The sequence below is a fragment of the Sorghum bicolor genome, chromosome 8 (genome assembly GCF_000003195.3).
Source record: "Sorghum bicolor cultivar BTx623 chromosome 8, Sorghum_bicolor_NCBIv3, whole genome shotgun sequence".
NCBI classification, from domain to species: Eukaryota; Viridiplantae; Streptophyta; class Magnoliopsida; order Poales; family Poaceae; genus Sorghum; species Sorghum bicolor.
The window spans coordinates 58,761,994-58,789,909 of record NC_012877.2 but is presented as its reverse complement, the minus strand read 5'-3'; the positions used below and the strand labels follow the sequence as shown (position 1 = coordinate 58,789,909).

At 39.8% G+C, this 27,916-nt stretch overlaps 2 protein-coding genes across 3 annotated transcripts; both read right to left on the bottom strand.

The window, feature by feature from the left end:
• LOC8076643 (ankyrin-1) lies at window positions 115-26,312 on the bottom strand. 2 transcript variants are annotated; one of them, XM_021445592.1, is made up of 10 exons: window positions 26,083-26,312; window positions 25,781-25,915; window positions 24,937-25,079; window positions 24,212-24,298; window positions 3,007-3,135; window positions 2,166-2,318; window positions 1,916-2,014; window positions 749-919; window positions 581-660; window positions 115-414 (listed from the first exon to the last, which is right to left on the bottom strand). In XM_021445592.1, the coding sequence occupies exons 1-10, from the start codon at window positions 26,225-26,227 to the stop codon at window positions 375-377; spliced, it is 1,182 nt and encodes a 393-aa protein (XP_021301267.1). In that variant the 5' UTR covers window positions 26,228-26,312; the 3' UTR covers window positions 115-374. The 2 variants fall into 2 exon arrangements, with proteins under 2 accessions (XP_021301267.1, XP_002442467.1); XM_002442422.2 differs by lacking the exons at window positions 115-414; window positions 581-660; window positions 749-919; ... (1 more) ...; window positions 2,166-2,318; window positions 3,007-3,135 and adding exons at window positions 22,216-22,629; window positions 22,722-22,801; window positions 22,879-23,049; ... (1 more) ...; window positions 23,405-23,539; window positions 23,980-24,105.
• Window positions 6,859-15,395, bottom strand: LOC8069760 (26S proteasome non-ATPase regulatory subunit 10). The gene is made up of 9 exons (XM_021445593.1): window positions 15,114-15,395; window positions 14,815-15,000; window positions 10,687-10,821; window positions 9,764-9,906; window positions 9,363-9,473; window positions 8,399-8,551; window positions 7,765-7,887; window positions 7,600-7,676; window positions 6,859-7,236 (listed from the first exon to the last, which is right to left on the bottom strand). Exons 1-9 carry the CDS (start codon window positions 15,283-15,285, stop codon window positions 7,164-7,166), a joined length of 1,173 nt encoding a protein of 390 aa, XP_021301268.1. The 5' UTR covers window positions 15,286-15,395; the 3' UTR covers window positions 6,859-7,163.

Genomic DNA, 27,916 nt, shown 5'->3' with positions numbered 1-27,916 from the left:
TGCGAGCCGATTTGGGCTAAAATAAAGTTTTTACAGGTGGGGAACGCCGCCCCCCCGTTGACCCTAAAAAAAAAAAAAACAAGCATCGACGCACAGCAAATTAAAGACAATGGATCGGTTGAGACTATTGACACATCACATTGAGATTATGTACAATGCCATTGCCAGTTCAATCCAGTGCTACCATTCGGCCCAAGCTTACGGACAACCACAAAACAACCCACAGTTTATATCACAAAAGAACCAATAGTCCAGCTACATTCTCCTTTTTAGTCTCTGCAACAGTACGTTGTGGCCATACATTATATGAAGCCCTGCCTGGCTGCCCTCATAGAGTTACGGAGAATTATAGCAGACGAAGCAGCTCACGAGTTTCACGAGCGCGTAGTGTTCCTCATAGCATCTGTGGCCTCCCTGTAAGTTTTCAGGAATCAAAAAAGACCTAAGAACACAATTCATGTATCATAGCAATATGTGTGTAAAGAATGAGATTTACATGTTCATGTTCCCATGGATAATGGTCATATATAATTATGGTAACAACTGCATGTAGCAAGTATTAGGGAACAATGAGAATTACCCCAACGCGTTCTTGATTTCATTACTTGCAGGGTCAAGTTTCAGTGCTTGCTTGAATGCATCGACTGCTCCTCTGTAGTGCTGTGCACATAGAGAAATTCTACAGGAGTGAGATACATAGGGGAGGCATTAGATTTGGTTATATGACTAATTGACGTAGCCAATGTACCTTCAGGAACCTGAGAGCTGCGCCCTCACGATACCATGCCTTAGACCACCTAGGACACATCATCCTGCATTTTTGAGCAAATGAAAGAGCTTGCTTCCCATCTCTCACCCGCAACCAACATAAGCTTATGTTGGCAAGCAAGGTGGCATCAAGTGGATCTCTGTCCAATGCCTGCATTAACAATCAGTGAGAACTCGTTTTTTTGGATTTTCTGGTGCCAATCTAACACAGGTTATGTGGAGCATAAAACTGGCTTCCCACATTGATTTAAGTAAAAACAAAGAATAACTTCCTTTACTTCTTTACAAGAGTGAGGTGGTCGTGTTGGTTGGTCTACACAAGGAGATTTTCTGTGAAATGAATTGCTTATGCATGTGTGTATGGAGTATATCCTCTATGGAGAGTTGTACTCATTTGGTTGTACATGCCTTACCAATTGTAAATTTATGAACAATGGCTCCTGATTCAAATTTATACTTGAATTTTCTTTTATTGAAGGAAAGTTGCAATGCAGGCACATAGCTAGTACATATACTATCAAGTTCATCGAGTTTACCCAGACTTCAAAACCTTATATATCAGTACCAGTTCAAATCTGATCCAGAAGGTTGGTCTTAGTCAACATGGCATGGAGTTATCGGCTTATCGCAGCTTAATATTTTCAAAATTTTAGAGGCATTCCATGTTTTCATACTGTTTAAATGTTGTTTGCTATTTTTAATACTATAAAAAGTGAATTCAGCACTTTCCAAAAATATTAAGCTGGAGTAAATCCATTCCAGATCGCCCACCTAATGTGAACCAGTGTTGGAGTATGAGCCTATGAGGTAAGGCTCAAAACAACTGCTTTTACAGTACAGTAAGTAAATCAAAAGTACAGGTACCAAAATGTGAACTGTTCCCTTAGTACGACACTGGTGTGTGAGCAAACCATAAATAGCTAGCATCTGATGTATGAAAACAGAATTAATCCAAGATAACATATTTGTCAATTATATCAATTATAATTTATAAAGAATGCAGTGTAATTGCTCCACCGCCTGATTTCTAAGAGACTATAGATATGTCAACATAATCTTCTAGCCTCCGTTATTCAGAGAACAACTTGAAAGCTGTTCATGTTACATTATTATATTATACCAAACAAGTACAGGTTCAAGCATTTACCCGACCATAGAAGTAAACTGCTGCGAAGTACTCCCCCTTTGCAAAAGCTTCCTTTCCTGATGACTTCGCATCAGCTATATGTTCTTCCAGAACTGCACCCTATATGCAACAGCATGTGCAATTACACAAACGGCATGCACATAATTGCCGTTCAAAGAGGTTCCCCAACATGATAAATGTTACAGTTAATAGAATGAGCTAATGCAGTCTTGTCGGAGAAGGTGGTGCCCATAGGGAACCACTTAAATACCTGAGCCTCAAAACGCAGATATCTCATGCCTCTAATTATTCCATCAACACTCCATTCCGGCATAGATGGAATTGGTTTTGTCCAAGGAAATAAAATTTCCACAAGCTCACGTTTCCCATGAGCTCCTGCACACATTATTGGGATTCTCCCATCCTGCATTGTAAAGAAAAACACAGCAGTAATACATCAGAGTCTGAGAGATGGAGCTAGAACTAGAAACAGCAAAGTAAATTCATGTAGTTCTCCATGATAATTGGGACCAAATACCAGAATTTGCAACAAAATTCAACTCAATTTCAAAGGATTTATAGCAAACAAAAATTGGAACATGAGGGGCAGGGGGTGGCCCCTGCCAGTCTACCAACTAGCTCTGTTACTGCCAAATTAAAAGGGGGTCGACAATAGAAGTAATAGTGCCAGATATTATCAAATAAATAAAACAGAATTTGATGGAAACCTAGGGAAATAACTCCTAGATAGCATTTAATTGCCAGTAATCTTAGGTTTATCTAGAATCTGTCAACAGCAGAATTTCAGTAGTCTGCCCTAGACGATCTGGTACCATGATTCTGAGATGCAGAACCTGATCCAAATGAATTTTCAAAATATTCATAATTTTAGACACAGGCTACTTATCACTAGAGCCAAAGTTCATGATATATTTGACCAAATCACTTCAGTCTGAAGGAAATTTGTAACAATAAACTTAAACATGGATCTACAATACCAAACGTATTGGTATTTAAATGATCCAAATTCCATAAAATGCTAACAAACCTTAAATTTGCATTAACGCCTAATCATCTGATATGCAAGAGACCCTGAAATATGAACTAATTACCTCGTCTGCAATATTAGGGTCAGCTCCAGCCTCTAACAAGAACTTTACAATCTCAGTGAAGCCATCATCAACTGCCTCCATCAAAATGACTGGTCCAGAGGGACTTCTAAAGTTCACATCAGCACCAGCCTACAGAGTTGGCAATACAAAGTTTTGATAGCTCAAGACACAACAGTTAAATCGAATCATGATGACAAATTCAATGGAAATAGCAAGGCTATTTAGTTAGCCAAGATTCTACCCTAAACAAATTTGTTTGAATAATAAGGACGTGTTAAGTCAAGAAATAACTGACCTCAACCAGTAGCTTTGCGCACTTTAAGGAAGGCCCATTGCAAGCCATCAAGAGTGGTGTAAAGACATAATTAACTACTCTTTTGGGCTGCAAAGGGAATCAAATCACAGTGTTGATAACTAGTTATTCATGGAAAACAATCCAGAAAAATGAGGCTAGTATCAAGTATTCTGCCACACCTCCAAAACAGAAACTGTTTCACAATCAAGTGAACTAGTGAAGCAAAAGTTGCCAGAGATGCAACTCAAATTCATAAGCACCAGCATAACGTGGAACCGATGAAACTAACAACTTACATCAGCACCATGCTCCAGCAGGATCTTCATAACTTGATCTTGGCCCTGGGAGGCAGCCAAGTGCAACGGTGTCCCCATAAAATTGACTGGCTCCACATCAACACCCTTGGATAACAGTAGTCTTACAGCCTCGCAATTCCCTGGAGGCACAATAAAATAATCAGCACTCCAAATCAAAGTATCAAACTCAGGATGCACAAGTCATTTCTATATATAAGCCCAGAAGCAGAACACACCTTCCTCCGCCGCAAAGTGCAGTGGCGTCGTGCCCCTTAAGTCTGGCCTCACTGGGTCGCCGCCACGGTCCAGAAGGTACCTCAGGACACTCTCCCTTCTCCCAGAAGCAGCGCTGTGGACCGGCGACTGGCCTACAAAAGGAAATAATCGCACTGACAGGCCATAGCCCTCTAACTCTTCCAACGGTGGGAGAATCATATCTCAGCTAGTCACACACACCTGATTCGGAGTCGGAGTTAACATCGAGCCCCGACCCCGATTCCTCTACCAGGAAGGAACCTGCAGACCTCCAGGTGGCCGTTCACCGCGGCCCAGTGGAGCGCATTCCGCCCCTTGGCGTCCTTGGTTTCGCGAAGGTTCACCTTGCCCGCCATTTCTGACATGAGAAATTTGCACAAAAACAAAAATTAAACCTTTTTTTTTGCTTTGCACCGAAAAACAACAATCAAGACCGATAATTGGTGCGATTGTATAATCATGGCAAACCCTGTTGAGCCGATGGCCCCGAAATGGACATCTCTACCTAAATTAGCCAACAAATCGAAGGAAAATAACATCGAGCTTCCCAGGAAAACTTGCGCCGCGGACCAAATCAAACGGAAGATGCAGAGGTGGATCGTCAGAAAACGAGAGCGAGGGAGATGGAGGGTAGTTAAACCTTTGAGGAGGCAGAGGTCTCCGTCCTTGGCGGCCACGAGCGCTTCGGGAAAATCCGAGGACGTGGTGATCCAAAATGCCATGACCGCGGCGTAGGCGGCGCCTGCACACGGGGCGAGAGGGTTTAGGCGCGTGGTGAGAGGGTTAGGGTTTTGGCCTTTTTGGAGGAGGGAGAGGGGAATGGACGAATGGTTGAATAAAATGGACAGCAAAATTTTAAGTTTTCGTATCGCCATTGCATTAACCATTTATTTATATTAAGCAGGGTCCACCCAAATGTATGGGCTAACGGCATAGGCTAAAGCCACCATTTTGTCACATTTAACCTTATGTAAGTATTAATTTTTCGTGTTGAAAAATGTAAATATAAAATTTAAAGCCACACTTTACCATATGTAAGAGAATCTATCATGTACTCCTTTAATGCCAATTATAAGTCATTCTAATAATTTTTGAGAGTCAAAGCATCTCAAGTTTGACCATATTATAGAAAAAATTAGAAAGATTTGACATCAAATAGATATTGCTATGAAAATATATCTAATAAAGAACATAATGATACTTAGTATCATAAATATTACTCCCTCCATCCCAAATTGTAAGTCATTCCAAGAATCTTAGAGAGTTAAAGAATTTTTCACGTTTGACCAAAATTATATAGAGAGATACTAAAATTTGTAACGTAAAGTGAGTATACTATGAAAATATAATTAAGGAAGAATCAAAATGATACTTAGTTGGTATCATAATAATAATTATTTTATCATATAAGTTTGGTCAAACTTAGAAAAGTTTAACTCTCCAAGATTCTTGGAATGACTTACAATTTGGGACGAGGGAGTAGTATATTATCATATGAATTTGGTCAAACTTGAGATGTTTTGACTCTCCAAGATTCTTAGAATGACTTATAATTTGGGATGGAGAGAGTATTTTTTTATTTAGGCCTTGTTTAGTTCCACCTAAAACCAAAATTTTTTCAAGATTCCTCGTCACATCAAATCTTGCGGCACATGGATGAAGCATTAAATATAGATAAAAAATAACTAATTGTACAGTTTGTCTGTAATTCGCAAGACGAATCTTTTGAGTCTAGTTAGTACATGGTTGAACAATAATTTGTGAGACGATGGTTGTACATGGTTGAACAACAATTTGCGAGATGAATCTTTTAAGTCTAGTTAGTCTCGCAAATTATAGACAAACTAACAGTGATACTCAAGCCAACAATGTCGATTTTATGGCATGAACCGACTTGTAACACGAGTCGACGATGACGCTGAAGCCAACAATGTTTGCTGGTGGCTTAAGCCACAGTAATGTTCAAGACAGCACTGCTGGCTTGTGACTTGAGCCGACATTAATGGCTACAATAACATTACCGGCTTGTGGCTTGAGCCAGCGGTGATGCTCAAGTCATCACTGCCGACTTTTTGTTCAAGCCGGTAGTGATAGATTCAACAACACTATCGGCTAGAAGCTCAAGCTGGCAATGTTGTTGTAGTCATTGTCAACTCAGTACTAGTTGGCAATGACCTATTTTTTTATTTTTTATATAATTTATTATATATTTTTTGGTAAAATTGGATTTCACATTTAGACATTGTTTACTTCCTAAAATTTTTTTGCAAAACTCTTTTAGGCCTTGTTTAGTTTCCAAAAAATTTTGCAAAATTTTTCAGATTCCTCGTCACATCGAATCTTTAGACGCATGTATAGAGTATTAAATATAGATAAAAATAAAAACTAATTGCACAGTTTGGTCGAAATTGACGAGACGAATCTTTTGAGCCTAGTTAGTCCATGATTGGATAATTTTTGTCAAATACAAACGAAAGTACTACAGTGTCGATTTTGCAAAAAAAAATGAAACTAAACAAGGCCTTAGATTTCCATCAAATCGAATCTTGCGACACATGTATAGAGCATTAAATATAAATTAAAAAAACTAATTGTGCAGTTTATCTGTAATTTACAAGACAAATCTTTTGAGTCTAGTTAGTTTATAATTAGACAATATTTGTCAAATATAAATAAAAGTGCTACGGTGTCCATTTTGTAAATTTTTTTGCAACCAAACAAGGCCTTATATTACAAATGAAACATTATAAATCCATCAAATTCGTCAACATTAAACAATGCAAATCCAACGCGATTTATATTACAAATGACATGTTATAACAAAAAAAAGTACTAATAAAAGACGACGACACGATCACAAGTCCATCAAGATTCCCTATTACAGAATCTATCGGCAACAGCTCTTGTATAAACGGCAAGCGCACCTGTAAATCAAAACTAAGGAAAAGACCACGAAGGAAGGCAGCAATCATCAAGAAGTTGGGCATTACTCGTATCAACTCATGCTGACCGTCAAACCAAATATAGCAGCTTTCATTAAACCTCACAGGCTCACAACGTTAATGTTTCAGACTTCCAGCACGGCCTGTTCGATTGGCAGATTCAGCACATAAGCTCAAGCGAACAGGGCTAATCTGATCCAAACAACCAAGTTTTGGGCCACGATTGGGCATTTTCGTAGTTCATTTGTGTAGTTCAGTATCTCTATCTATAGTATATTATTACTAGCATATCCAGAACTTTGCTTTTTTTTTCTTTATACCATGAGAACGTGGACACTGGACAGGTTCCAGGGAAGATGCATTCTCCGTCTACCTAGCCCATTCAGGTCCACTGATCCGGACATTGGGCTGCCTCACTCTGGTCGACCTGCGCAGCAGTGGCCTGCAAGGAAGCATGTAACAAAAGCTGCATTAGCATCGTAGTGTCACAGACCACCATTCACAGAAAGTTCAGTAGTCTGAAGACTGGTGTGCAAATAAGCATATCCAAAATGGGAAAGCAGAAAGCAAAAGTAACCAGAAGCAACATCAAGGTGCAACAATGTCAAATACTGTACATGGTGTGAAATAACGACAGACATATGATGCCGTTCCATACATACAAGTAATTCTATCTTAAGAATGTCGAGAAGACATAAAACCAACCATGCCAAGATTTTGTGGTCTATCAAAATAGCTAGCTACGAGGCTATCCTAGTAGACATCTGCAACCAGTAACCAAAGAAATAGACAGGAGCCAACGTACATCGATGCTTTGTCAGACGGATCTTCAGGACCCAAGTTCAAACCAGACATGAGTGTTTCAATTCCTCCTCCGTTCTCCTGAAGATGAAAGTGTGAACACATGAGCTGGGAACCTGGCACCTTGTACTAATGCTCTTGCAAGTTGCAACACGCTAGCACAACTCACCTCCACCGTTGTCAAAGCTTTTCCTTTCTCAGAGCATGACTTTGATTGATGTGGCTGTGTATCCTTGTTGGTGTCATCATCAGAAACAGCATTCTCTTTATCATCCGAATTCGAAACCTGCAGCTGTCAGATGCAAACAATATCGGTATGATAGATAAGTAATTCTGGGCATCAGGGAATGCACAGGTAAATGTAGTCTCTTCTATAACAAAGTTGGAATAGGAAAGTGGTAACCCCAAAAGTTCATCAAATAGGCCACTGATAAGGAAATTATTGTGTAACATAACCCAGCTCATCAGGAACTCAGGATGAACCAATATGCTTTCCCAGTCAGAAAACACAGCATGAAAAGCTAATTGATATCACGAGATATCACAATTCGAGTATACTAAGATGATGCAAGAAGATTATATTTTTCCTCAATTTAGCATATTGCAGAAAAACTATAGTGCCAATTTTCATACACTTTGTGCAGGCATGCAAAAAATCACGAACAGAGTGAAAATCAAATAGAACATAAATTGCATTATCTACAATGCACATAAATAGCAATAGAATATTTTAGCAATCTGCATAACTACCAACATCAATACAACTGCCATTCACTAGAAAAAGAGAAATATTTAATTCTTACTTGTGGTTCTGAACTCGCAGTTTTCTCATGCTGAATTATTCCATCAATGCTCCAGGTTGCATATTCAGCCAAAGGAGTTGTGACAGGGAAAAGAATCTCAACACATTCCTTCCATCCTTGGCATGCAGCTATTTGAACTGGTAGCTTACCATCCTGTTAAGAAGCAATATCAAGGATAATTAAAAATTAAACATGAGAGAGCTCAAGGAATAACCAAAATTAAAGGGAGAGCTCAAGGAATAACCAAAATTAAAGAGAGAGCTCAAGGAATAACCAATATACAAAGTAAAAAGAGAATATGGGAAATCATTATACAACACTGAGGTCACATATGAGAATAACAATTATATATGCAATTGGCAGAGTCTAGACAGCGCACATGTGCTCACAACTCCCATTATCCCTGGCAAGTCATGTGAAAAAAGCGAACAGGTACATAAACACTCCGGCCAGCCCATTTTCAATTCCTTGCAAGGTGGATCATGTCAACCTAAGTATTAGCAAGATATGGAATGTTTTTATTATTCAGGTAAGATGTTGGACTTCAGATTTTAAGACGAGCAGTATTTTACTCTAAAATTGCTCCTACTATGAAATAAGTACACTAAATAAACTAGTGTCACAACACTTTCAAAGAAAACAATATTTGGTCTGTATAGCACCTAAACAGGCTACCACAAATAGGGCGGGCTTCAGAAAGCAATGACAATAAACACCAAACACCAACAAATTGCATCACTGAGAAAACTCTGCTAGTTACCCTAGATTCACTTGTGTTGTTGGGTGGTGTTCTAAACTGTACTCACAAAAATATTGAGATCTTGGCATGCTTCAATAACAAATTAACTCTAGAGAATTCCTGAAGGTAGTGCTGCATTGGTGCTAGTATAACGGACAGAGGTCCCAGAAGCAAGAGAACAGTTACAGCTAGCTATAACAAGCTAAAAAGAAAAATAAAACTCACTTCATCAGGAATATTTGCATCAGCACCAGCTTTCAACAAACACTTGATACAGTCAGTTAAGCCTTTCCCAGCAGCTATGACCAACGCAGTTACAGGATCGCCAGCATTGTACTGGAGAAAAGCAAAATAACATGTCACAGTACTGAATAAAACAGCATTTAAAGGTGTAATATGCCATTGGGATGAGCAGTTAAGTAAGAGTCCTTGAGTTTGCCAGTAAAGCAAGCAAAAATAGCATTCTAGTGACCACGGCTGGTCTAAGTATAAGTGAAAAAAACATCAAGGGAAGAAACTACCAAGACGAGCAACTTTTAGTCAGAAATTAGGATAAAATACTAAACTCCACAACATATGTATCGATGAAAAAGGATTGAACAACAGCTGGGCCATGAAGTTATTACGTCTGCTTCATGCTGCAACAATAGCTTCAGAAATTTAGCATGTCCATTTTCAGCAGCAATATGTATTGGCGCCCCACCATTTTCACACATAAGGTCAACCTCAGCTTCCCTGGACAATAATAGCTCTGCTACTTCATACAAACCTGGATGAAATTCATGGAAATGAATCAATGATTATGCCACAGAAACATATAATATTCAGAAAAATGAACTTTGCAACTAAAAGGCAATCATCACCGTGAGCCATAATTTCTATGAACCTACAAGTAAAACCTACAATATGAAAACATAATGTAAGTGTGCAGTGAAGTAAGACCTGTAGGTGCCCTTTTGACCAATGCTTAAGCCTACGAAAAAGACTTAATTTTATTTTAATGACAATATTCTATCCAACCTAAAAAACTGCATGTTCCCACTCAAGGAGCCCCCTTAGTACAGGATTCAGATTTCAATTATTGTATCTCCTATAGTGAACTGGTGGTCTAGTGTCCATTTAAGGTAATGCCAGGTTGAAGCAATTAAGACATGCTTTGGCCTTTTCAGGTCCAATCCAGTCCAAGTATATGTATATATCAAGTTATGTCTATATTGTGCTTATGCAGTTGTAAGTTGTTCATGGTACTATCCAACATGGAATCTGATGAATCAACACAATGTGAGTGTAAACGATGGTTTCAATCGGCTCTTGATGAGCTGCAGTGCTGGATACTAGTTCCAATTAAAGTGTTTCCGCAACCCATATAGCCCAAAAAAAAATACAATGTTGCGGGAAAAAAAACATATTCTGACCAAATACCACAAACTGTTTAGAACAAAGAAAAGATATATATGACAACACACAGATATGGATAGATAGATCTAAAAGAGAGCTGAAATAACAGCTAAACAAAAAAATGCACAACACAAATGCATGGGCAAAGAACCTCTTTCTGCAGCGATATGGAGCGGAGCAACCCCACTGTTATCTGCTTTGTTTAGATTGGCTCCATTGTTGAGTAGAAGCCTTACAACTGTAGTGGATCCCAGACCTTGTATCGCAAAAATTAGAGGCGTCGCACCTAAAAGAGATAAGAAAGAGTAAACACTTCATTACCTCACTGATGATTCTACTTCTGACTAAATAAAGTAGTACGTAACAAATAATCTTATCTGCCAGAGAAATGCATATCCAAACATTGTTCAAGCAAATTTACAAATTACTCCCTCCGTCCCAAATTATAAGGGCCTGTTTGGTAGAGCTCCAAACAGCTCCAGATTCAAAAAAACAGCTCTGCTCCTATTTTTTCTAGCCAAACACCTCAGCTCCAGGAACTCCAGATCCAAAAAAAACATGGAGCTAGCTCCCAACTCCACCAAATCCACGGAGTGGCTGAGGGGGTGCTCTGCAATTGTTGGTTTTGTAATCTGGCATGGAGTTGAAGAGAATTACGCACCTTTGCCATCCATTACACAACAATTGGAGAAGTCATGACTCATGTCATTGCATGTGGGGCTGCTGAGGGGAGTGATGAGCACTATGTGGCAACTGAGTTATTTGTGAAGAAAGAACATAGGGAAATGTTCATGACTTTTTCCACCGACGAGGCTAGGTTCAATTGGCTAAAGAGAAAGTTCGACATGCTGTTTTCAAAGTGATAATTATAGAAACTACAATCTAGTGTTTCAGTCTAGTGCTATGTGAACTTATTCATATTTTTAATTGTTGTGAACTTATTTATTGTGCTGTGAACTTATATATTGTGCTGTGAACTTATATTGCTATGTTATTGCTGGCAAGTTATACCTCTCTTGGGCAATATTTGTGGAATCTGTGATGATCCAGTGAATCTGCAAGTGAACACGTTTATGCTGAAAGAAGTGGACAACAAGTTCTATTTTCTTGTATATTTGATTGGGAAATTTGAGTTACTTGAAAAGCAACTGTGATATTGCTGTGAATTTTTTTATGTGTCATGGACAACAAATTATGATTGGATAAATACATGTTGACATGCTGGCAAGTTATGTAGATTTTTTCTGATTTTTTGCAGATGTCTAGCGATGATTCTAGTGAGGAGAATGAGGTATTTTTTAAAATGGTCTTAGGAGGTGCTATGATTGGACAAATATATGTTGACATGTTTCTTACTAAAAACCCTACAAGGACATCTACAACTAGTGGAATGGGGTATATGTTGGAGCTTTTCCGCACTCCAGGAGAATGTCATAGCCAATTGCGCATGAGCCCAGAAATTTTCGACGACCTCCACAAGTTATTGGTTGAGAGGTATGGGCTCAAACCATCAGTGCACATGTCAACTGAAGAGAGTCTAGGCATTTTGTTGTTCATTTGTTCGGGAAATGAGTCCAACAGAAAATGTCAAAATAGATTCAAGCACTCAGGTGAAACTATTAGTAGGAAATTTGAAAATGTTCTTTTCTGTTTGATGGACATGGCAAAGGATTTCATTAGGCCAAAAGATCCAAATTTTCATACGATGCATAGGAGGATAAGGGATGAGAAGCGAGCGTATCCATATTTTAAAGATTGCATTGGAGCACTTGATGGCACACATATCCGTGTTTCACTTTCACCAGAGGAGCAAGTGAGGTATATTGGGAAGTCAGGGGTACCCACCCAAAATGTTTTAGCAGTTTGTGATTTTGACATGCGATTCACATATGTATCAACGGGCCAACCGGGATCTATGCACGACACAAGTGTCTTGTACAATGCATTGAGTGTGGATAAGGAAATATTTCCACATCCTCCAAAAGGTAAATATTTTTTATAAGTTAGTTTACTTGCATTGACCATCGAAGTGTGTTAATATTTTTTATTTCATGTATAGGTAAATATTATGTTGTCGATGCGGGGTATCCTAATCGCCCTGGTTATCTAGCTCCATACAAGGGTGAGAGGTATCATATGCCCGAGTGGCATAGAGGTATGGAACCTAGAACTCCAAAGGAAAAATTCAATCGTAAACATTCATCTATTCGCAATGTGATTGAGAGATCTTTTGGGTTATTGAAAATGAAGTGGCAAATTCTATACAAGATGGGGAACTACCCCATGTGGAAGCAAAAAATGATAGTTGTTGCTTGTATGGTCCTCCACAATTTCATTCGTGAGCATAACAGTGAGGATGCGGACTTTGCTCGGTTTGATCGTGATCCTAATTTTATGCCTACAATACCGACCCGGTACAAACGATATGCCGTTCCAGCTAACGCATCAGATACATCTACTGCGGAAGCCAGTGCCACTTGTATGGATACTTTTCGGGATGAACTTGCCACATCTCTCGCTCTTGGTTGGAACTAGCTTGTAATGGATTAGTGATGTTGGGTTAGCGTTTGAACAATTCATGTGTGTTAACATGTTGGAATGATCAAAGTTTTTTAATTAGTTTCTATTGGATGGCATCATCAAATGCATGGCATGTTCGTCTGATTAATAAAAAAACAAAGCAGCCCAACGCCATGCACGAGCATGCACGAGTGGCGTTAGCAGCACATCACAGAAAAAAAAAACAAAAAGAAAAAACCAAGGGCAAAAGAGGGAAATCCAACCAAATTAGCTGTTTGCGGAGCTGGAGCTGTTATCTTTGCCAAACACATTTCTTCGGCACCAAATTAGAACACAGCCCCACGCTAGAGCTGCTCTGTGGTGAAGCAACAGCTCCAGAGCTGGTTTGGCAAAACTGGAGCTCTAACAAACAGGCCCTAAGTCATTCCAAGAATCTTGGAGAGTCAAAGTTTATCAAGTTTGACCAAATTTATATAGCAAAATAATAACATTTTTTGTACCAACCAAGTATCATTAGATTCTTTGTTAGTTATATTTTCATAGTGTACCTATTTTATGACATAATCTTTATATTTCTCTCTATATTTTTGGTCAAACTTGAAAATACTTTGACTCTCCAAGATTCTTGGAATGACTTATAATTTGGAATGGAGGGAGTAGTCATGACAAAGGATTACAAAAAATAGGGAGGAATTCGCAACAGAATTAAATCATTTATCTCGTGCAACTCCAGAAAACTATACTTAGAATGTCCATAACTCAACAAAAATTTTAACAAAAACAAGAAAGAGAACTATTTGTACAGGTCCGAAATACAACATAATACATATATGAAGGATTTCAGAAGGTCATACAGCTGAGAACAAAACAGAGCACATAATCACAGACCCAACATAAGCCGTCTATGAACACCACCAATATTTAAACTGCTATTTTTCAAAGAAACAAGGGTGTGTTCTACTTCAGCATCACAATGTGCAGAATCGTACAGGTATATAGAAATATGACCAATCCCACTCAAAAACAAGGCAGGAGCATCTGTCATGTGACCACAGCCAGCTAGCTTCCATCGATATTGCATAGGCAAATAAAATCCTTGCACAATACACTGGAGGAGCATTCACGAGTTCACGACTTACTAATGTCATAGAAAGAAAAACACACCCTACTGCGAAATATAGCACAAGCCTACCAGAGAGAAATAATTCACATGAAGAGAGGAATTTGGGAGGCCTGGGGCAAACTTTGTTGGCAAGGATGTAAGGAAACCAATAGGCTAGGTAGTACTCAGCAAAATTAATCATCAAAATAAGTTAAACCTGCCTCTTGTAGCATTACTTATTCCAACTACCCTTTTGATTTCAGTGTGATCCAGATAAGGAAAAAGCATTCTGAAAACACAATTGCTACATTATTTAGAGATAACAGAAATGAAAATACTTCTAAGTTCTAACCCAACCCAAAGCCCAATTAGTGAATAACTGGGCCCATATATATTTGGGGTCTCAGCCTCAATTACTAAGCCCAGTAATTGATGGAACATGAATTAGAAAGCACATAATAATCTACAGCTTAATGTTCCTCTTACTCGTCACTAATAAAACACGGGCACTGGCACACATCTCCCTGACTCCCTCTCGAGTCTCGACTCTCGACCCTGAGCAGCACCCAACCCAAAACCTCGCGGAAACAGCACGACTCAACAGCACATCGCACCCAATCTAACGAAAGACAGCGAAACAGAAACAGTAACAATTACCATCAGAATCGGCCGCATCGACATCGACATCGCCAACCTTGATCAGGAACCGGCACATCTCCGCGTTCCCGTTCGCAGCGGCCAGATGGAGAGGCCCGCGGCGCTTGGTGCCCGTCACGCCGACGGCTGCGGCCGTCACCACCTCGTCCACGCCCTTCCCCTCCTCGTTCAGCTCCTCCACCAGCTCTGCACGTCACCACAAAACCCCACCAAAAACACAGACGGACCAAAACCCGCGTCAGATTCGAGACCAAAACCCTAGAGAATCGACGAGCGTTGGAAACGATCGAGCGCCTTACCCTTAACGCGGGAGAGGTCGCCCTCCAGTGCCGCGTTGAGGAGCTCCGCGACCGCCCGATCGTCGTCGCCGTCGTCGTCCTCTGGCAGGACCGCGGGCTGGAGGTCGAGTGGCGGCCGCAAGGAGGAGGACCACACGGAGCGCGCGTCGGAGGTGGAGCGGGTGGGGGCCATGGCGGGCTCGACCTCGCGGGGCTCTGGAAATCGAGAAGGCTAGGGTTTGGAGAGTTGTTGGAGGCGATGCGGGAGGAGGGAAGAATGGGAAATGAGCGGGAAACCGGGGAGTGCCGAAGTGCCTGGGAAATGCCGTGCTTCTGCCTCCGTACTTATATATCCAGTGGAGTGGATCAGCACGCCAGGTTGGATGGGCAGCTGAGGCGGCGCAATTTTTGGGCCTACCGTGGGCTTCACACAGATGGGCTTCTCGATTACGGCCTTGTTCGCGAAAAATTTTGGATTTCGCTATAGTAGCAGTCTTGGTTTTATTTGACAATTAGTATTTAATTATAGACTAACTAGGCTTAAAAGATTCATTTCGTAAATTACAGGTGAACTGTGTAATTAGTTATCTTTTTTATCTATATTTTTAATGTTTCATGTATGTACCACAAGATTTACACACTGATGGGAATCTTGAAAAAATTTGGAAACTAAATAAGGCCTACATATAGCTCCCCGAAGTTCCCATTTTACACACTGAGGTCTCGTTTAGTTTAGTTTGTAAAAAAGAAAAGTTTTTGATAGTATAGTATATTTATAATTATAGTAACTAGTATTCAATTAATGGCTAATTAGAATTAAAATATTTATCTCATAAAATACGTGCAAACTATACAATTAGTTATTTTTAAATTTATATTTAATGTTCCATACATGTGTCTAAACATTCGATGTAATAGGCCGAAAAGTTTTTGAGTGAGAACTAAACAGAGCTTAATATACACCATGAGGCCCATATATTACGCCTTAAAGTTATATTTAGAGTAAAGTCTATCACTGGTCCTAAACTTGTATTATCGTGTCATCCCGGTTCCTAAACTCGTAAATCGATCGTTTAGGTTCGTTCGTATATGTCATCTCGGTCCCTAAACTTGTTCAGTTATGTCATCCCGGTCCCTAAACTTAGAAATCACCCGTTTAAGTCCTCAACTTTGTTTAGTAGTATCATCCTCGTCCCTAAACTTGATTTTGAGTCTCATCTGGGTCAAAACAAAACGATCTAAAAATTTTATATCAAAAAATAATTCATAACTTTTTCATATGAACTCAAATGAAGACAAACTTTATATCATTTCAAAAAAAAAAGAAGACAAACTTTATATCAAAGTTGTAGCCCTTAATGTCTTCTACAACTTTGTAGTTGAAATGGTTTTTATTTAAAGTCGTTTAATATCACAAAATTTAATTTTAAATTTTAAATTTCTAAATCTAAAAACTTTCAAAAAAAAAATTTGGGACCCCAAAAGATTTTAATTTAAAAACTTTTCAACTACAAAGTTGTAAATCGCATTGCTGACTACAAATTTTATATAAAGTTTTTCTTCATTTGAGTTCATATAAAAAATTTATGAATTACTTTTCTATATAGAGTTTTTAGATTCGCTTTGCTTTGATCTAGATGAGACTTAAAAAAAGTTTAGGGACCAGGATGACACAACTGAACAAGTTTAAGGATCTATATGGGAGATTTCTAAGTTTAGGGATTAGGATGGCACAGCCGAACATGTTTAGGTACCTAAACGAACGTTTTACAAGTTTAGGGACTGTGATGACACACTCGAACAAGTTTAGGAACCAGTGATGGACATTACTCTTATATTTATATATACTTTCACCATTCCAATCTATGGTTTTGTTTTGGATTTGTCCTAAATAAAAAAAATCCTTGCTCATGATCATAGAAAAATCACTAATACGTAGGTTGTAGCATCAAATGAGTTTTTATTAAATTTTCCATGAAATAACTTGATAGTATATATGTTGAACATATAGATGTTAATTCGTTCATCTAAAAGTATTATAAAAAATTAGAATTATCTTTTATAGAAAATCGTGATAAGTGCCTTCCTACAATGGGTACATGGTCTACAACTGAAAGTATAGTGTAGCTAAATTTTATAATGAATATCAATACAAACATCAGTGTTAAACCGAGAATTTGAATTCAAATAAAATTTTCCACAAAAAAAAACTAACCAAGTAACCAACTCAACTACGCTCGGTTTACAAACTTAAACGATCTACTATTTGGAGGGGAATCAATACCGTCCAAATTGCACTCCTTGATGATTTTGATGATAATTTCATATGAATGTGTTCCCATGTGCCATCGGCGGATCGGCCCCTACTTGGCCACATGCCACAACCGCTAAAATGAAGGGAGAAAAGGAAAATGGTAAAGGGCCACAAATAGATATGCTTTCCCGCTCTTTTTTCTTGCTCCCTTTTTCGGTTGTTTCCTGAAGTCTGGACTTTGTTTTGTAATCGCCTTGGTTACTGTTTTATTTTTATTTTTTTTTTCCAATAACGGTTCTTCTGTCCCTCCTGTTCTCTAAAAAAATATGCTTTCCCGATTTTTCCGACCAAATCTTCAATCTTCTATAGAACTATAGCATATTTTACTTATCTTCGTGTTCAGAATTTGAAGGTCTAGAGCAAAACTTTAGACATGCACCTCTTAATATAACCCTCCATTTTTCAAATTATATCGTTTTGGCTTTTTTAGATGCATACCTTTTGTTATGCATCAACATATACACTATGTCTACTTGTCTAAATATATATAGTAAAACTTATAAATCTAAAAAAGCCAAAATAACTTATAATTTAGAACGGAGGAAATAGTGGAATAATTACGTGTTCTTTAGAGAAATCTTTTAGTTGATGATTTTTTAGTGGATCCTTTAGCAATGTTTTTAGAGTGGCTTTTGTGGTTTTCATGTTTTGGTGAAAGTGTTTGCAGGTGTCTCTTTTCTCTGTTGTCTCTTTAGTGCGATATTCAAACTCTTTAGATGCTAGACGATCAAAGAAAGAAGACGACCGATTTGGTCTTTGATGCACTCGTATTCTAGAGATGGTTTTGTGTCTTGCTGTCCATCTTTTATATTAGCATTCGTTTCTTAAGATATATTAGATGTGAGGAGTGTCTTTATGAAAAAAGTTGTTGTTATTATTATTATTGTAGATACTCCTTTATATATTTGTATTGTCACATGTAAACGCTTAAATCCAACCCTTTTTAAATATTGTTCTCGTTTTCAGATAAATAACTTTGACTAAGTTTATATTAAAAAATAATATTTATGGTACATAATTAATATCATTAGATATATCGTTTAATTCATTTTTGATAATAGATTTATTTGGAGATAGCTGCTAGTATACCCCATAGTGGCAGAGAGGAGTAGTCTGTTGAGCAACCGTTGAGAGGTGCCTTCCTTTCTGAATTCTGATGGGAGTTGCCACCACCACAGCAGCCGGCCGTCGAGAAGAAGCACACGGAACGAAACGGACACAGAACGTGCGAGTACGGCGGATCGATCGGCCAGAGCCAGAAAACCAGCATGCACGCTCCGGCACTCAGGCGTGGTGCGTTTTAATGCAATGTTTTCAAAATAAATCCGCTGATAGAGCATCAATGAAACGAATAATGAAACAACCTCCACAATGCATGAGTTTCCACTTGATGTTTCCTAGGCTGGGCAAAGTATTTAATTACTACAAAATGATTGGATCACATGCAAGATGGTGAAACGATTTAGCCCTCAGTGGGGATTTCATCCCGTTTCACCGCGTGGGAAACAACGCCCGCGGGATTTCACCATGGTGAAACTACTTCCTTCTCTCTCCTCTTCGTTATGCAAAAAGTACAGTTTTACTGACATAGCGCTCTAATAAATATGCATGACATCTTGGTGAAACCCCCACTGAGACTGACATGGCGCTCTAATAAATAATTATTTTACAGTAATTAAATGCTTTGGTCAGCCTAGGAAACGCTAAGGTGAAACTCATGCATTGTGGAGGTTGTTTCATTATTCGTTTCATTGATACCCTGTCAGCGGATTTGTTTTGAAAACAGTGCATTGAAACGGGCCACTAAAACTGGCCTAATGCATGCACGGGGGCACCATCACTCTCCAAGAACATTCGCTGACTGTGACTCTGTCTGTCTGTGCCTACACCAGCTACTCCATCCGTTCCAAATTATAAGTTATTTCAAGAATTTTGAAGAGTCAAAACATTTTCAAGTTTGATAAAAAATATAGATAAAAAATATAAAGATTTATGTCATAAAATAGATATACTATGACAATGTAACTAACAAAGAATCTAATAATACTTGGTTGGTACCAAAATATTATTATTTTGCTATATAAATCTGGTCAAATTTGAAAAATTTTGACTTTATAAAATTATTAGAATCACTTATAATTTGGGATGGACGGAGCAGCTGTCAGTACACCACCAAGCCCGAGACGAGCAGCAGCAATGGCGGCCGGGTCGTCCTCCTGCTCTCCGGTCCTCCTCATCCTCCCTACTCTCCCTCGCCTCGGCCAGCGCCGGCGCCAGCGCTGGCGACGCTTCGACGACGTCGACGTCGACATCAGCACCGGCGACGTCCCCTGCCCCGGCGCTGGACCAGGTGTACGGGAGGCTGGGCAGCTACTACGTGATGACGTCCCTCTGTCGCGCGAGAACGGCGGATTCGCCGACATGTCAGCTGGCTTGCCCAAAAACTTCTCGATCGCCATTTTCGTGCCGAATATCGATGAAGCCTATATATATATAACCTCTGAATTTCAAAAGGAAAAAATAAAAATAAAACTTTGCTCTGTTCGTCTTCTTCAGTTGGGCCTTGTTTAGTTCATTCTGAAAACCAAAAAGTTTTCAAGATTCCCTGTCATATCGAATCTTGTGGCACATGCATGAAACATTAAATATAGACGAAAACTAATTACACAGTTTAACTGTAAATCACGAGACGAATCTTTTGATCCTAGTTAGTCTATAATTAGATAATATTTGTCACAAACAAACAAAAGTGCTACAGTACCAAAAAATTTTCACTTTTCGGAACTAAATAAGGCCTTGCTCTGCAGATTGATCTTGACAAACCAGATGATCCATCTCCAATCTAAAATAAAACTTTGCTCTGTTCGTCTTCTAAGGACTGGCGACAAGATTTTTTTTATTTAAAAAAATGTTTATTATACATAAGGAGAAGGTTGAGATTTGCAGGCGGTGCAGTACCATCACGGGCTTGTTGATGTGTTCCATGAACCCATTTATATTTCCATGGAAACTTTTACTCAATACATCACGTTTGACTTTTTTGACATCAAGTTTGACCACTTATTTTATTAAAAAATTTATGCAAAATATCATTTTTTTTATCGTGGCTTGATTATTGATAAAAGTTTTTTAAGAGTGACTTGAATTTGACTATGTTGGCATAAAATTTTTAATAAAATAAGTGGTTAAACTTGGGGTTAAAAAGGTCATACGTCTTATAATTTGGGATGAATGAAGTAGTTAGCAGAATCTTTTGTGTGATCTTGTCAAAAGGAAAATAAACAAAAAGTTGAATTCGAAAAAAGCTGAATCCATCTTCACTTTAGAGCATCCATAATGGAGCAATCCTCCCACCCCACCTAGACCCATCAAAAACATGAGAGCAACTAGCACGAATGCAACATACTCCCTCCGTCTCTAAATATCTGTCGCTGTTGGTGTGCGTGCCATAAATTTGACTTGATTTATAGAAAATACGTGAACATTTATATCTCTAAATAAATTTATTAAAAAACTAGATTCAAAGACCTTTCCAATGATATTAATTATATACCATAAGTATTAATATTTTAATATATATATTTAGTCAAAGTTATTTCTCAAAAGCGCAAATGATAGATATTTAGGGACAGAGGGAATAGTGATTCAAGTTGCATCCGTGGTAGTTTCATCTCATATTTTTGTTGTGAAAAGTTTTCAAAATATGTTTGGACATTGATTTTGAATGGTATTGAAATTTTCTAAATTCTCTATATACATTTTTTTTTAAATTCTCTCAACAAGCTTTATTCATTCAACAAAATAGTTACATTGTTTACAAGTAGCTGCCAAATTGAGGCAGGGGGTTCATCTATTCAAACAAAAGAGTTTTCTCCTGCCAAAGCTTGCCTAGCTATCTCATGAGCCACAACATTACATTCTGACACAATTCTAATTTTTGAAAGGGTTCCAAGATAATATGATGAACTCAAATATTTTGTTGGGTGTATATCTTATAAAATTTATCTATACTTTTATCAAAAAAAGGCTTAAAGATATTTTTAATGTTTTAAAAATATCATTTATTACTTTATACAACTGTTTTTTTAGCTAAAACAGGATGTTGTGACTGAAAACCCAATCTATAGCACGAACCGAATCGTATTATAGTAGTCATATCAGCTGCAGCCACAACCACAGCCAAACAACATTATTAGGGGCTTGTTTAGTTCCAAAAAATTTTGCAAAAAAATTTAGATTTCCCGTTACATTGAATCTTGCGGTGTATGTATACAACATTAAATATAGATAAAAATAATAACTAATTATATAGTTTACCTGTAATTTGCGAGATGAATCTTTTGAGTCTAATTAGTCCATGATTGGACAATATACTTATCAAATATAAACGAAAGTGTTATATTATCCATTTTGTAAAAAAGTTTGGAACTAAACAAGGCCAAGGCCGGGGCTACAAAGATTGACATCTTGTTTAGTTCTATTTTTTTTTTGTTTTTAGTATTGAAGCAATTTCGTTTTTATTTAGCAATTATTGTCCAACATGAACTAAGCTCAAAAGATTCATCTCGTGATTTACTGACAAACCGTGTAACTTTTTTTTTATTTTCAACTATATTTAATACTTCATGCATATGCCATAAGATTCGATATGTCGGGAAATTTTAAAAAGTTTTTGGTTTTTTGATAAACAAGGCCCCACAAGTGACAGACCAGCCTCGCCACAGGAATCATGGGAGCGGCACAGCAGTTCCAGTTCGCGAGTACTGACAAGCTCAGAATGTCGTTATATAATATCAGAGCTCAGAGGAATTACTAGAAACCATAACCATCATATGCCAGAAAATCTCACCACGCGTATTTGCTCTGTCTATAATATCAGAGCTCAGAGGAATATCCACAAACCATAACTGGCATATGCCATAAAATCTCAGACACACCAACGCATATTTGCAAGCGCTAGGGTTACAGAATCCTCTAGCAGCCGATCGAGCTACACCTGTTTGACTGTTTCTAATCGAATGCAAAACCGACCTCAGAAAACAGAGCCGAAAAAGTGTGAAATGAAGAGAACTGAATTCAATACGTTTCGCCTCCAAAAACAGAGGATGCCAAGCCTGGACCATTTATTCCTAACATATGTCTGATCTCCTAACGGTAGCACTTATCAACACCACGCAGGTTCTGTGGACGCCCAGCATGCTACCACTTCACTGATGCTCCTCACTGGATCAAAGAAAAAGGCATCCAACCTCAAATTATCTGACAAATTCTACCAATCAGAACAAAAGCAACTATATATAGCAGAGGCTACAAACCTTGTTGTTTTGTCAGTCGGGCTACTTCCAGAACCCGGCGTCGAAGCAAACCCCGATTCTTTCCAGGTTCTACCAAAATCCTAAAAAAAGGAACCGTCAACATATCAACAGTGAATATGACACATTGTGTCGCCGTTAATTGCTAGTACCAACTCACCAGCACCATTCTCTTAGCATCAGATTCAGGGTCAAGTGTCGATAAATTTGGCTGCACCATATTCATGTAGTTAATTGCTTCCTCAGTATATTTTGCTGGAACACGCAGATATAGATGACAAAGACTCCTCTTTGCATACAATGTTGGATCCTGGTGACCAACCTGAGCTGCCTGCAAATCATCCAATGATACGGAGGCTAAAGAGCTATATTGGCATCTATAAATTAATGTAACTTGAATATCATTTGGATAACACAATAATTTACTTCTGTGTAGAATCTCAATGCAATATCATATTCTTTCCTCCGATATGCAGCATCCCCCTGTTCAATAGCCCTACTGCTTCTGACAAAGCGATCCTACAGTACATGTACAACCAAAAAGTCAAATAGAAACCATATTCCAAATCAGTGGTGCAAAGAAATCTGCATTGGAGTATTCATAAAAGCTACTAACATCAATCCAACCATCATGCTACAAAGGAAAAATGGAAATATTTTGTTCCAAATTGTGGGTCTGAACTCACAGTTTTTTCCCACTGGACTATTTCAGAAGTGGTCAGGCCTTCATACTGTGCCAAATGGGGCGCGTAAGGGAGAAGAATCTCCACGCATCTCTCCCATCCTTTGAACGCAGCAAATTGGATTGGAATGTTATTATCCTGTTATAAGAAGCCACAAAAAGCTTCAGAAATAAACACGTGAGAGCTTAAGGAATAACAAAATTAGGCCTTGCAAATTAGTTGCAAAGAACATGGCAAAGACATTGTAATCCCAAGATACATGTAATTATGCAGCACAAATTAACAGTTGTACTTGTGTATACTGTATGGTAGAACGAGAATATAGACTGTGCAAGTGGATTCAAAGTCCCGTTGCTCACTGGGGCATGTGAAAGAGTGAGCAAGTATATTTTAAAAAAACTGACACCCCCCCCCCCCCCCAAAAAAAAATTGTTGGAGTATCAAACAGAGTCATAATAAGTACTCTAACAATTGTAAAGATCCTAGCGTGGTATGGAACATTTGTACAGGAAGATTGGCACAAAGCCCAGAAGCTGACAAATAATACTGAAATTGAGAAATAGCAAGGTACAACTCACTTCATCAGGAACATTGGGATTAGCACCGTTTCTCAACAAACACTGGATGCAGCCATGTAAGCCTTTATAAGCAGCTAGAGCTATTGGTGGTACAGAACAGCCAGCCCCATTCACATCAGCACCAGCCTGCAATTGTGTTCATCTCAGGAATCGCACAATCAAATTTGTTGAACCCCATTGGCAAGAAATAGTTTGGGGCAAGCAGCATCTCTAAAGTGACAAAATACTGCACCTCAATTAGTATCTCCAAGCAACTCAACGAAGAACAATGGAGGGATGCGAGCAGCGGTGTTATCATTTTCTTTGACATTCTGTTATACTGGGGAAAAAACAGAAAAGAATAATGATACTGTCGAAAAAAGAAGGGTTCAAGCAGTGTAATATGCAAGTCACCAGAAGAAGATAGAAAAGTTACACATGGCAGCACCTGATCAGTTTATTCAACTTTACCTACAAAATAAAACTAAAGGTGCAAATGGGACACCACAATGACCCATCATCTCTTTTTTACTGTACCACTGAATATAAAACTAAGCCTAAACATTTTTAAGATGAAGATTCCAGCTTTCATAAACATTGTTCCCCATGACAGTCCAGAAAACAAATAAATGCCGCATGATAGACGAAATAGAACAAAAGTGAGAAGACATTCGATAGAACTGGTCAATAAAACAAAAGTTCCAGCTCGGTCCAGTCAAGCAAACAAAATTAGTATTCAACCAACCCGGGCTACTGAGATTGCAGTGTTGGGAATGGTAAGAGCCTAAAGGCAAAAAAAAAAAAAAAAAACAAAGTCAACCAATCTGAGTTCACCCATAAACAATTGTTTGCTCGGTTCTCACAGGTATTGTATTGAACTCAACACATATAATATTGTCAAAAAAGAGCAAAGGAGAGCAACACATATACTATTGTCGGAAAAGTGCAAAGGAGAGCAGGAAAGCAAGAAGATATTACATCTGCGTTATGCTTCAAAAGGAGTGTCACTATTCTTTCATTTCCCTGGAGAGCAGCACATAATAGCGGTGATTGGCCATCTTGACATAAGGGGTCAACATTTGCTCCTTTTGACAACAAGTACTCAGCAATTTCATAGCAGCCTGGAAAAAATATATAGAAAAAAGCACATCAAATTGACTTTTTAGGACCTATTAATAACATGTGTTTCATAACGAAAGGATAGTCAACACCAGGAGTTCAATATTTTAAGAATGGATCGTTTTAGCATTTCCATAGGGCTATAAGCTAAATTGAAAATGATATGAAGCACAGAGCCCTAGGATGGTCAATACACATCAGGTGTTCTTTTGACCTTCTACACAGGCTCCATTTTGCAACTTTCAGCCTAAATAATACAGGTAGGTGACTAATCAGAAGGTGGCCGAATAATCAATTTTTACTAAGTAACAAGCACCTTGGGTTATATATTTCACTGGCCATATTCCAACCAACCTCCCAAGCACTGGGCTTCAATGCAGGATGCAGACTTTGTTTCTCTACCAAAGCTAGCTTAGTGTCTAAGTTCAGGTAATGATAGTTGATCCAATCAAAATTGGGATTACGCCTTTTTTAGCCATGACAAAGTGTGAGTATTGTTCAATTCTGCTTATGTATCTGATTCAAACGAAAAACAAAATGTTTGGTTTAAGCACATGGGCATCTGTAATACTATCTGAAAAGATACATGAAGACTGAACCCACTGTGTGAAGATAACATAGATAAGCCGTGTTAAAACTAAGAAATTCAAAAAAAAAAACACCTAAAATTTACATAACAGACATATGCAAGGGCAGAAAAAACCTTGTCTTGCCGCAATGTGGAGTGGAGTAATTCCAGAATTGTCTGCTTTGTTTGGATCAGCTTGATTGCTGATAAGGTATTTGACAATGGCTTCATTTCCCACATGATGTGATGCAAACATTAGGGGGGTCATACCTAGCAAAAGCATAAAAACAGTACATATTGATTAAGAATGATCGATACTTCTCACTCTGACCAAATAAATCGAGCCGAATTGGCACTAAAAAGGTCAGCCCCACCCCTTTCTAAACAAACCTCAGCCCCACCCCCTTCTAAACATAACAAACCTCAGCCCCACCCACCTTCGGCCCTATTTGGCTGCTCGCCACGCGAGCGGCCCGCGCGGCGACGACCGCTGCCGCGCCGCCTTTCCTCCCCTTCCCCGCGCATGCCGTCTGGGCGGCCAGGACCGCTGCCGCGCCGCCTTCCCTCACCTTCCCCGCTCATCGCGTCTAGCCGCCGACGTAGTCGCCCACCACGCGCCGCCGCTATACCTCTCTCTCCCCCCCTTTGTCTCGTGGCACATACAAACATTTTATAGACCTAACAGATTTAGCCCAAGCCCAGCTACAAGCCCAAAATCAAATAGATGGCCTAGGGCCTCAAATTGAACTCTATCTCCTCCAACATATATACACAAATCGCAAGGGAAAAAAAAAACAATCGCGGGCGAAATCAAAATACAATAGGCGCACAACCAAATTGATAGGCAATTACCATCAATCGTCACAGCATTGACATCACATTTGCATTGCGTGAGGATCAGCTTGCACATAGGCTTGTAGCCGCTCTGGGCGGCGTGGTGAAGCGGTCCGGCAAGCTTTGAGGCCTCGGGGTTCTTCGATGCGTCGACTTGTGCCAGGACCTCGCCCCACAATTGGTCCACATCGATATCCTCCAGCCTTTTTGCTAACTCTGCACCAAATTCCATAATCAGTTTATCACAATCCCCATTATTCCCAGTTTATCGCAATTCACATCGCTTGTGTAGAACCCAATTGAGATCGTAACTATCTCCACCGATTCGAGTAGGAAGGGAGGGGAGAGAGAGAGAGAGAGAGAGAGAGAGAGAGAGAGAGAGAGAGAGAGGCTACTTACTCTTAGCCCGTACGATGTCCTTGTGAAGCACTGCGACAGAGAGGTCGATGAGGTTGCGCTGATCCGCGGTGAAGCTCTCGCTGCTTTGCTGTAGAAGGAAGCTGAATCTCGACAACTCCTGCTCCTGCTGGGACCCTTGCGACTCCGATGAGGAGCCCGCCTCGTGGCCGCGATCCCGCCGGTCCTCGAGCTCGCGGGCCAGAGAGGTCGGGGACGATCTGGAGGAGGCGAGTCGCGATCGCGATCCCGGTGTGCGGTCGCGGTCCCTGTTGCGGCTTCGCTGATCATCCGCCTCCATAGCGCAGGCGAGCTCTCGAGCGCTCTCGGTTCTAGACGCGGCGGAGAGAAGCAGGAGGCGAGAGCATGCGCTCTGTTCGAGGCGAGACGGAGATGAGGTGGACGAGAGGAGAGCGGTTTGTTTCGATTCGAGACGAGAAGCAGAGGAGGAGGAGGAGGAGGAGGAGGAGGAGGAGAGCCGGCGAATGAAACGAGCGGGAAGGCTCAATTGGGGCGCTCCGTATTTATAATGCTAGGCGGCCTCAGCCCTCAGGTGTTCGCTCGATCAGGAGTAGAGAACATCCGGCGAAATTTGAATTGAACCAACATGTGTCGTGTGTAGAAGAATCCTATTGGCTGGGCTGGCTATATATGCATTTATTTCTTGCAACGTAAGCAAGAGAGTCAGAGAGACGACACAGGGGGTGGGGTGGTCGCCCCTGGGCAGGAGAGGGGGCAATGACGGCGTGCTCGTCGGTGGCCATTGTGCCAAAGCCGTACGTCCTTCTCTGACTCCGAGGGAAGCAGCGGCATGACGCCGTCGGCGCCGCCGCCTGCATCACCTCTCTTTGCGCCCACGACCGCGCGGCCTCGAGGCTGTCTATGGCTGCGCGCGGTGGCGTTCCTGGCCGCGAGCGCGTCGCGCTCAAGCGCGGCGGGGCACCGCGACGACGGGTCTCCGGGCAAAGCACGCCGATGGAGCTCCGGTGTCACGTAGTAGCCGTCCATACCGCCGCTCACGTCGTCTAGCGCCGTGCTCGA

Excerpts from the sequence above, each read along its gene's own strand:
- LOC8069760 (XM_021445593.1), bottom strand. The coding sequence starts at position 15,285 with ATGGCCCCCACCCGCTCCACCTCCGACGCGCGCTCCGTGTGGTCCTCC. Across the intron at positions 15,001-15,113 it reads CGACCTCTCCCGCGTTAAGG|AGCTGGTGGAGGAGCTGAAC; the intron begins GTAAGGCGCTCG and ends GGTGACGTGCAG. Across the intron at positions 10,822-14,814 it reads CGATGCGGCCGATTCTGATG|GTGCGACGCCTCTAATTTTT; the intron begins GTAATTGTTACT and ends TATCTCTTTTAG.
- LOC8076643 (XM_021445592.1), bottom strand. The coding sequence starts at position 26,227 with ATGAGCGGGGAAGGTGAGGGAAGGCGGCGCGGCAGCGGTCCTGGCCGC. Across the intron at positions 3,136-24,211 it reads GCTTGGAGATACTAATTGAG|GCTGGTGCTGATGTGAACTT; the intron begins GTGCAGTATTTT and ends CCAACTCTGTAG. Across the intron at positions 920-1,915 it reads CAGTTTACTTCTATGGTCGG|GCATTGGACAGAGATCCACT; the intron begins GTAAATGCTTGA and ends TTGTTAATGCAG.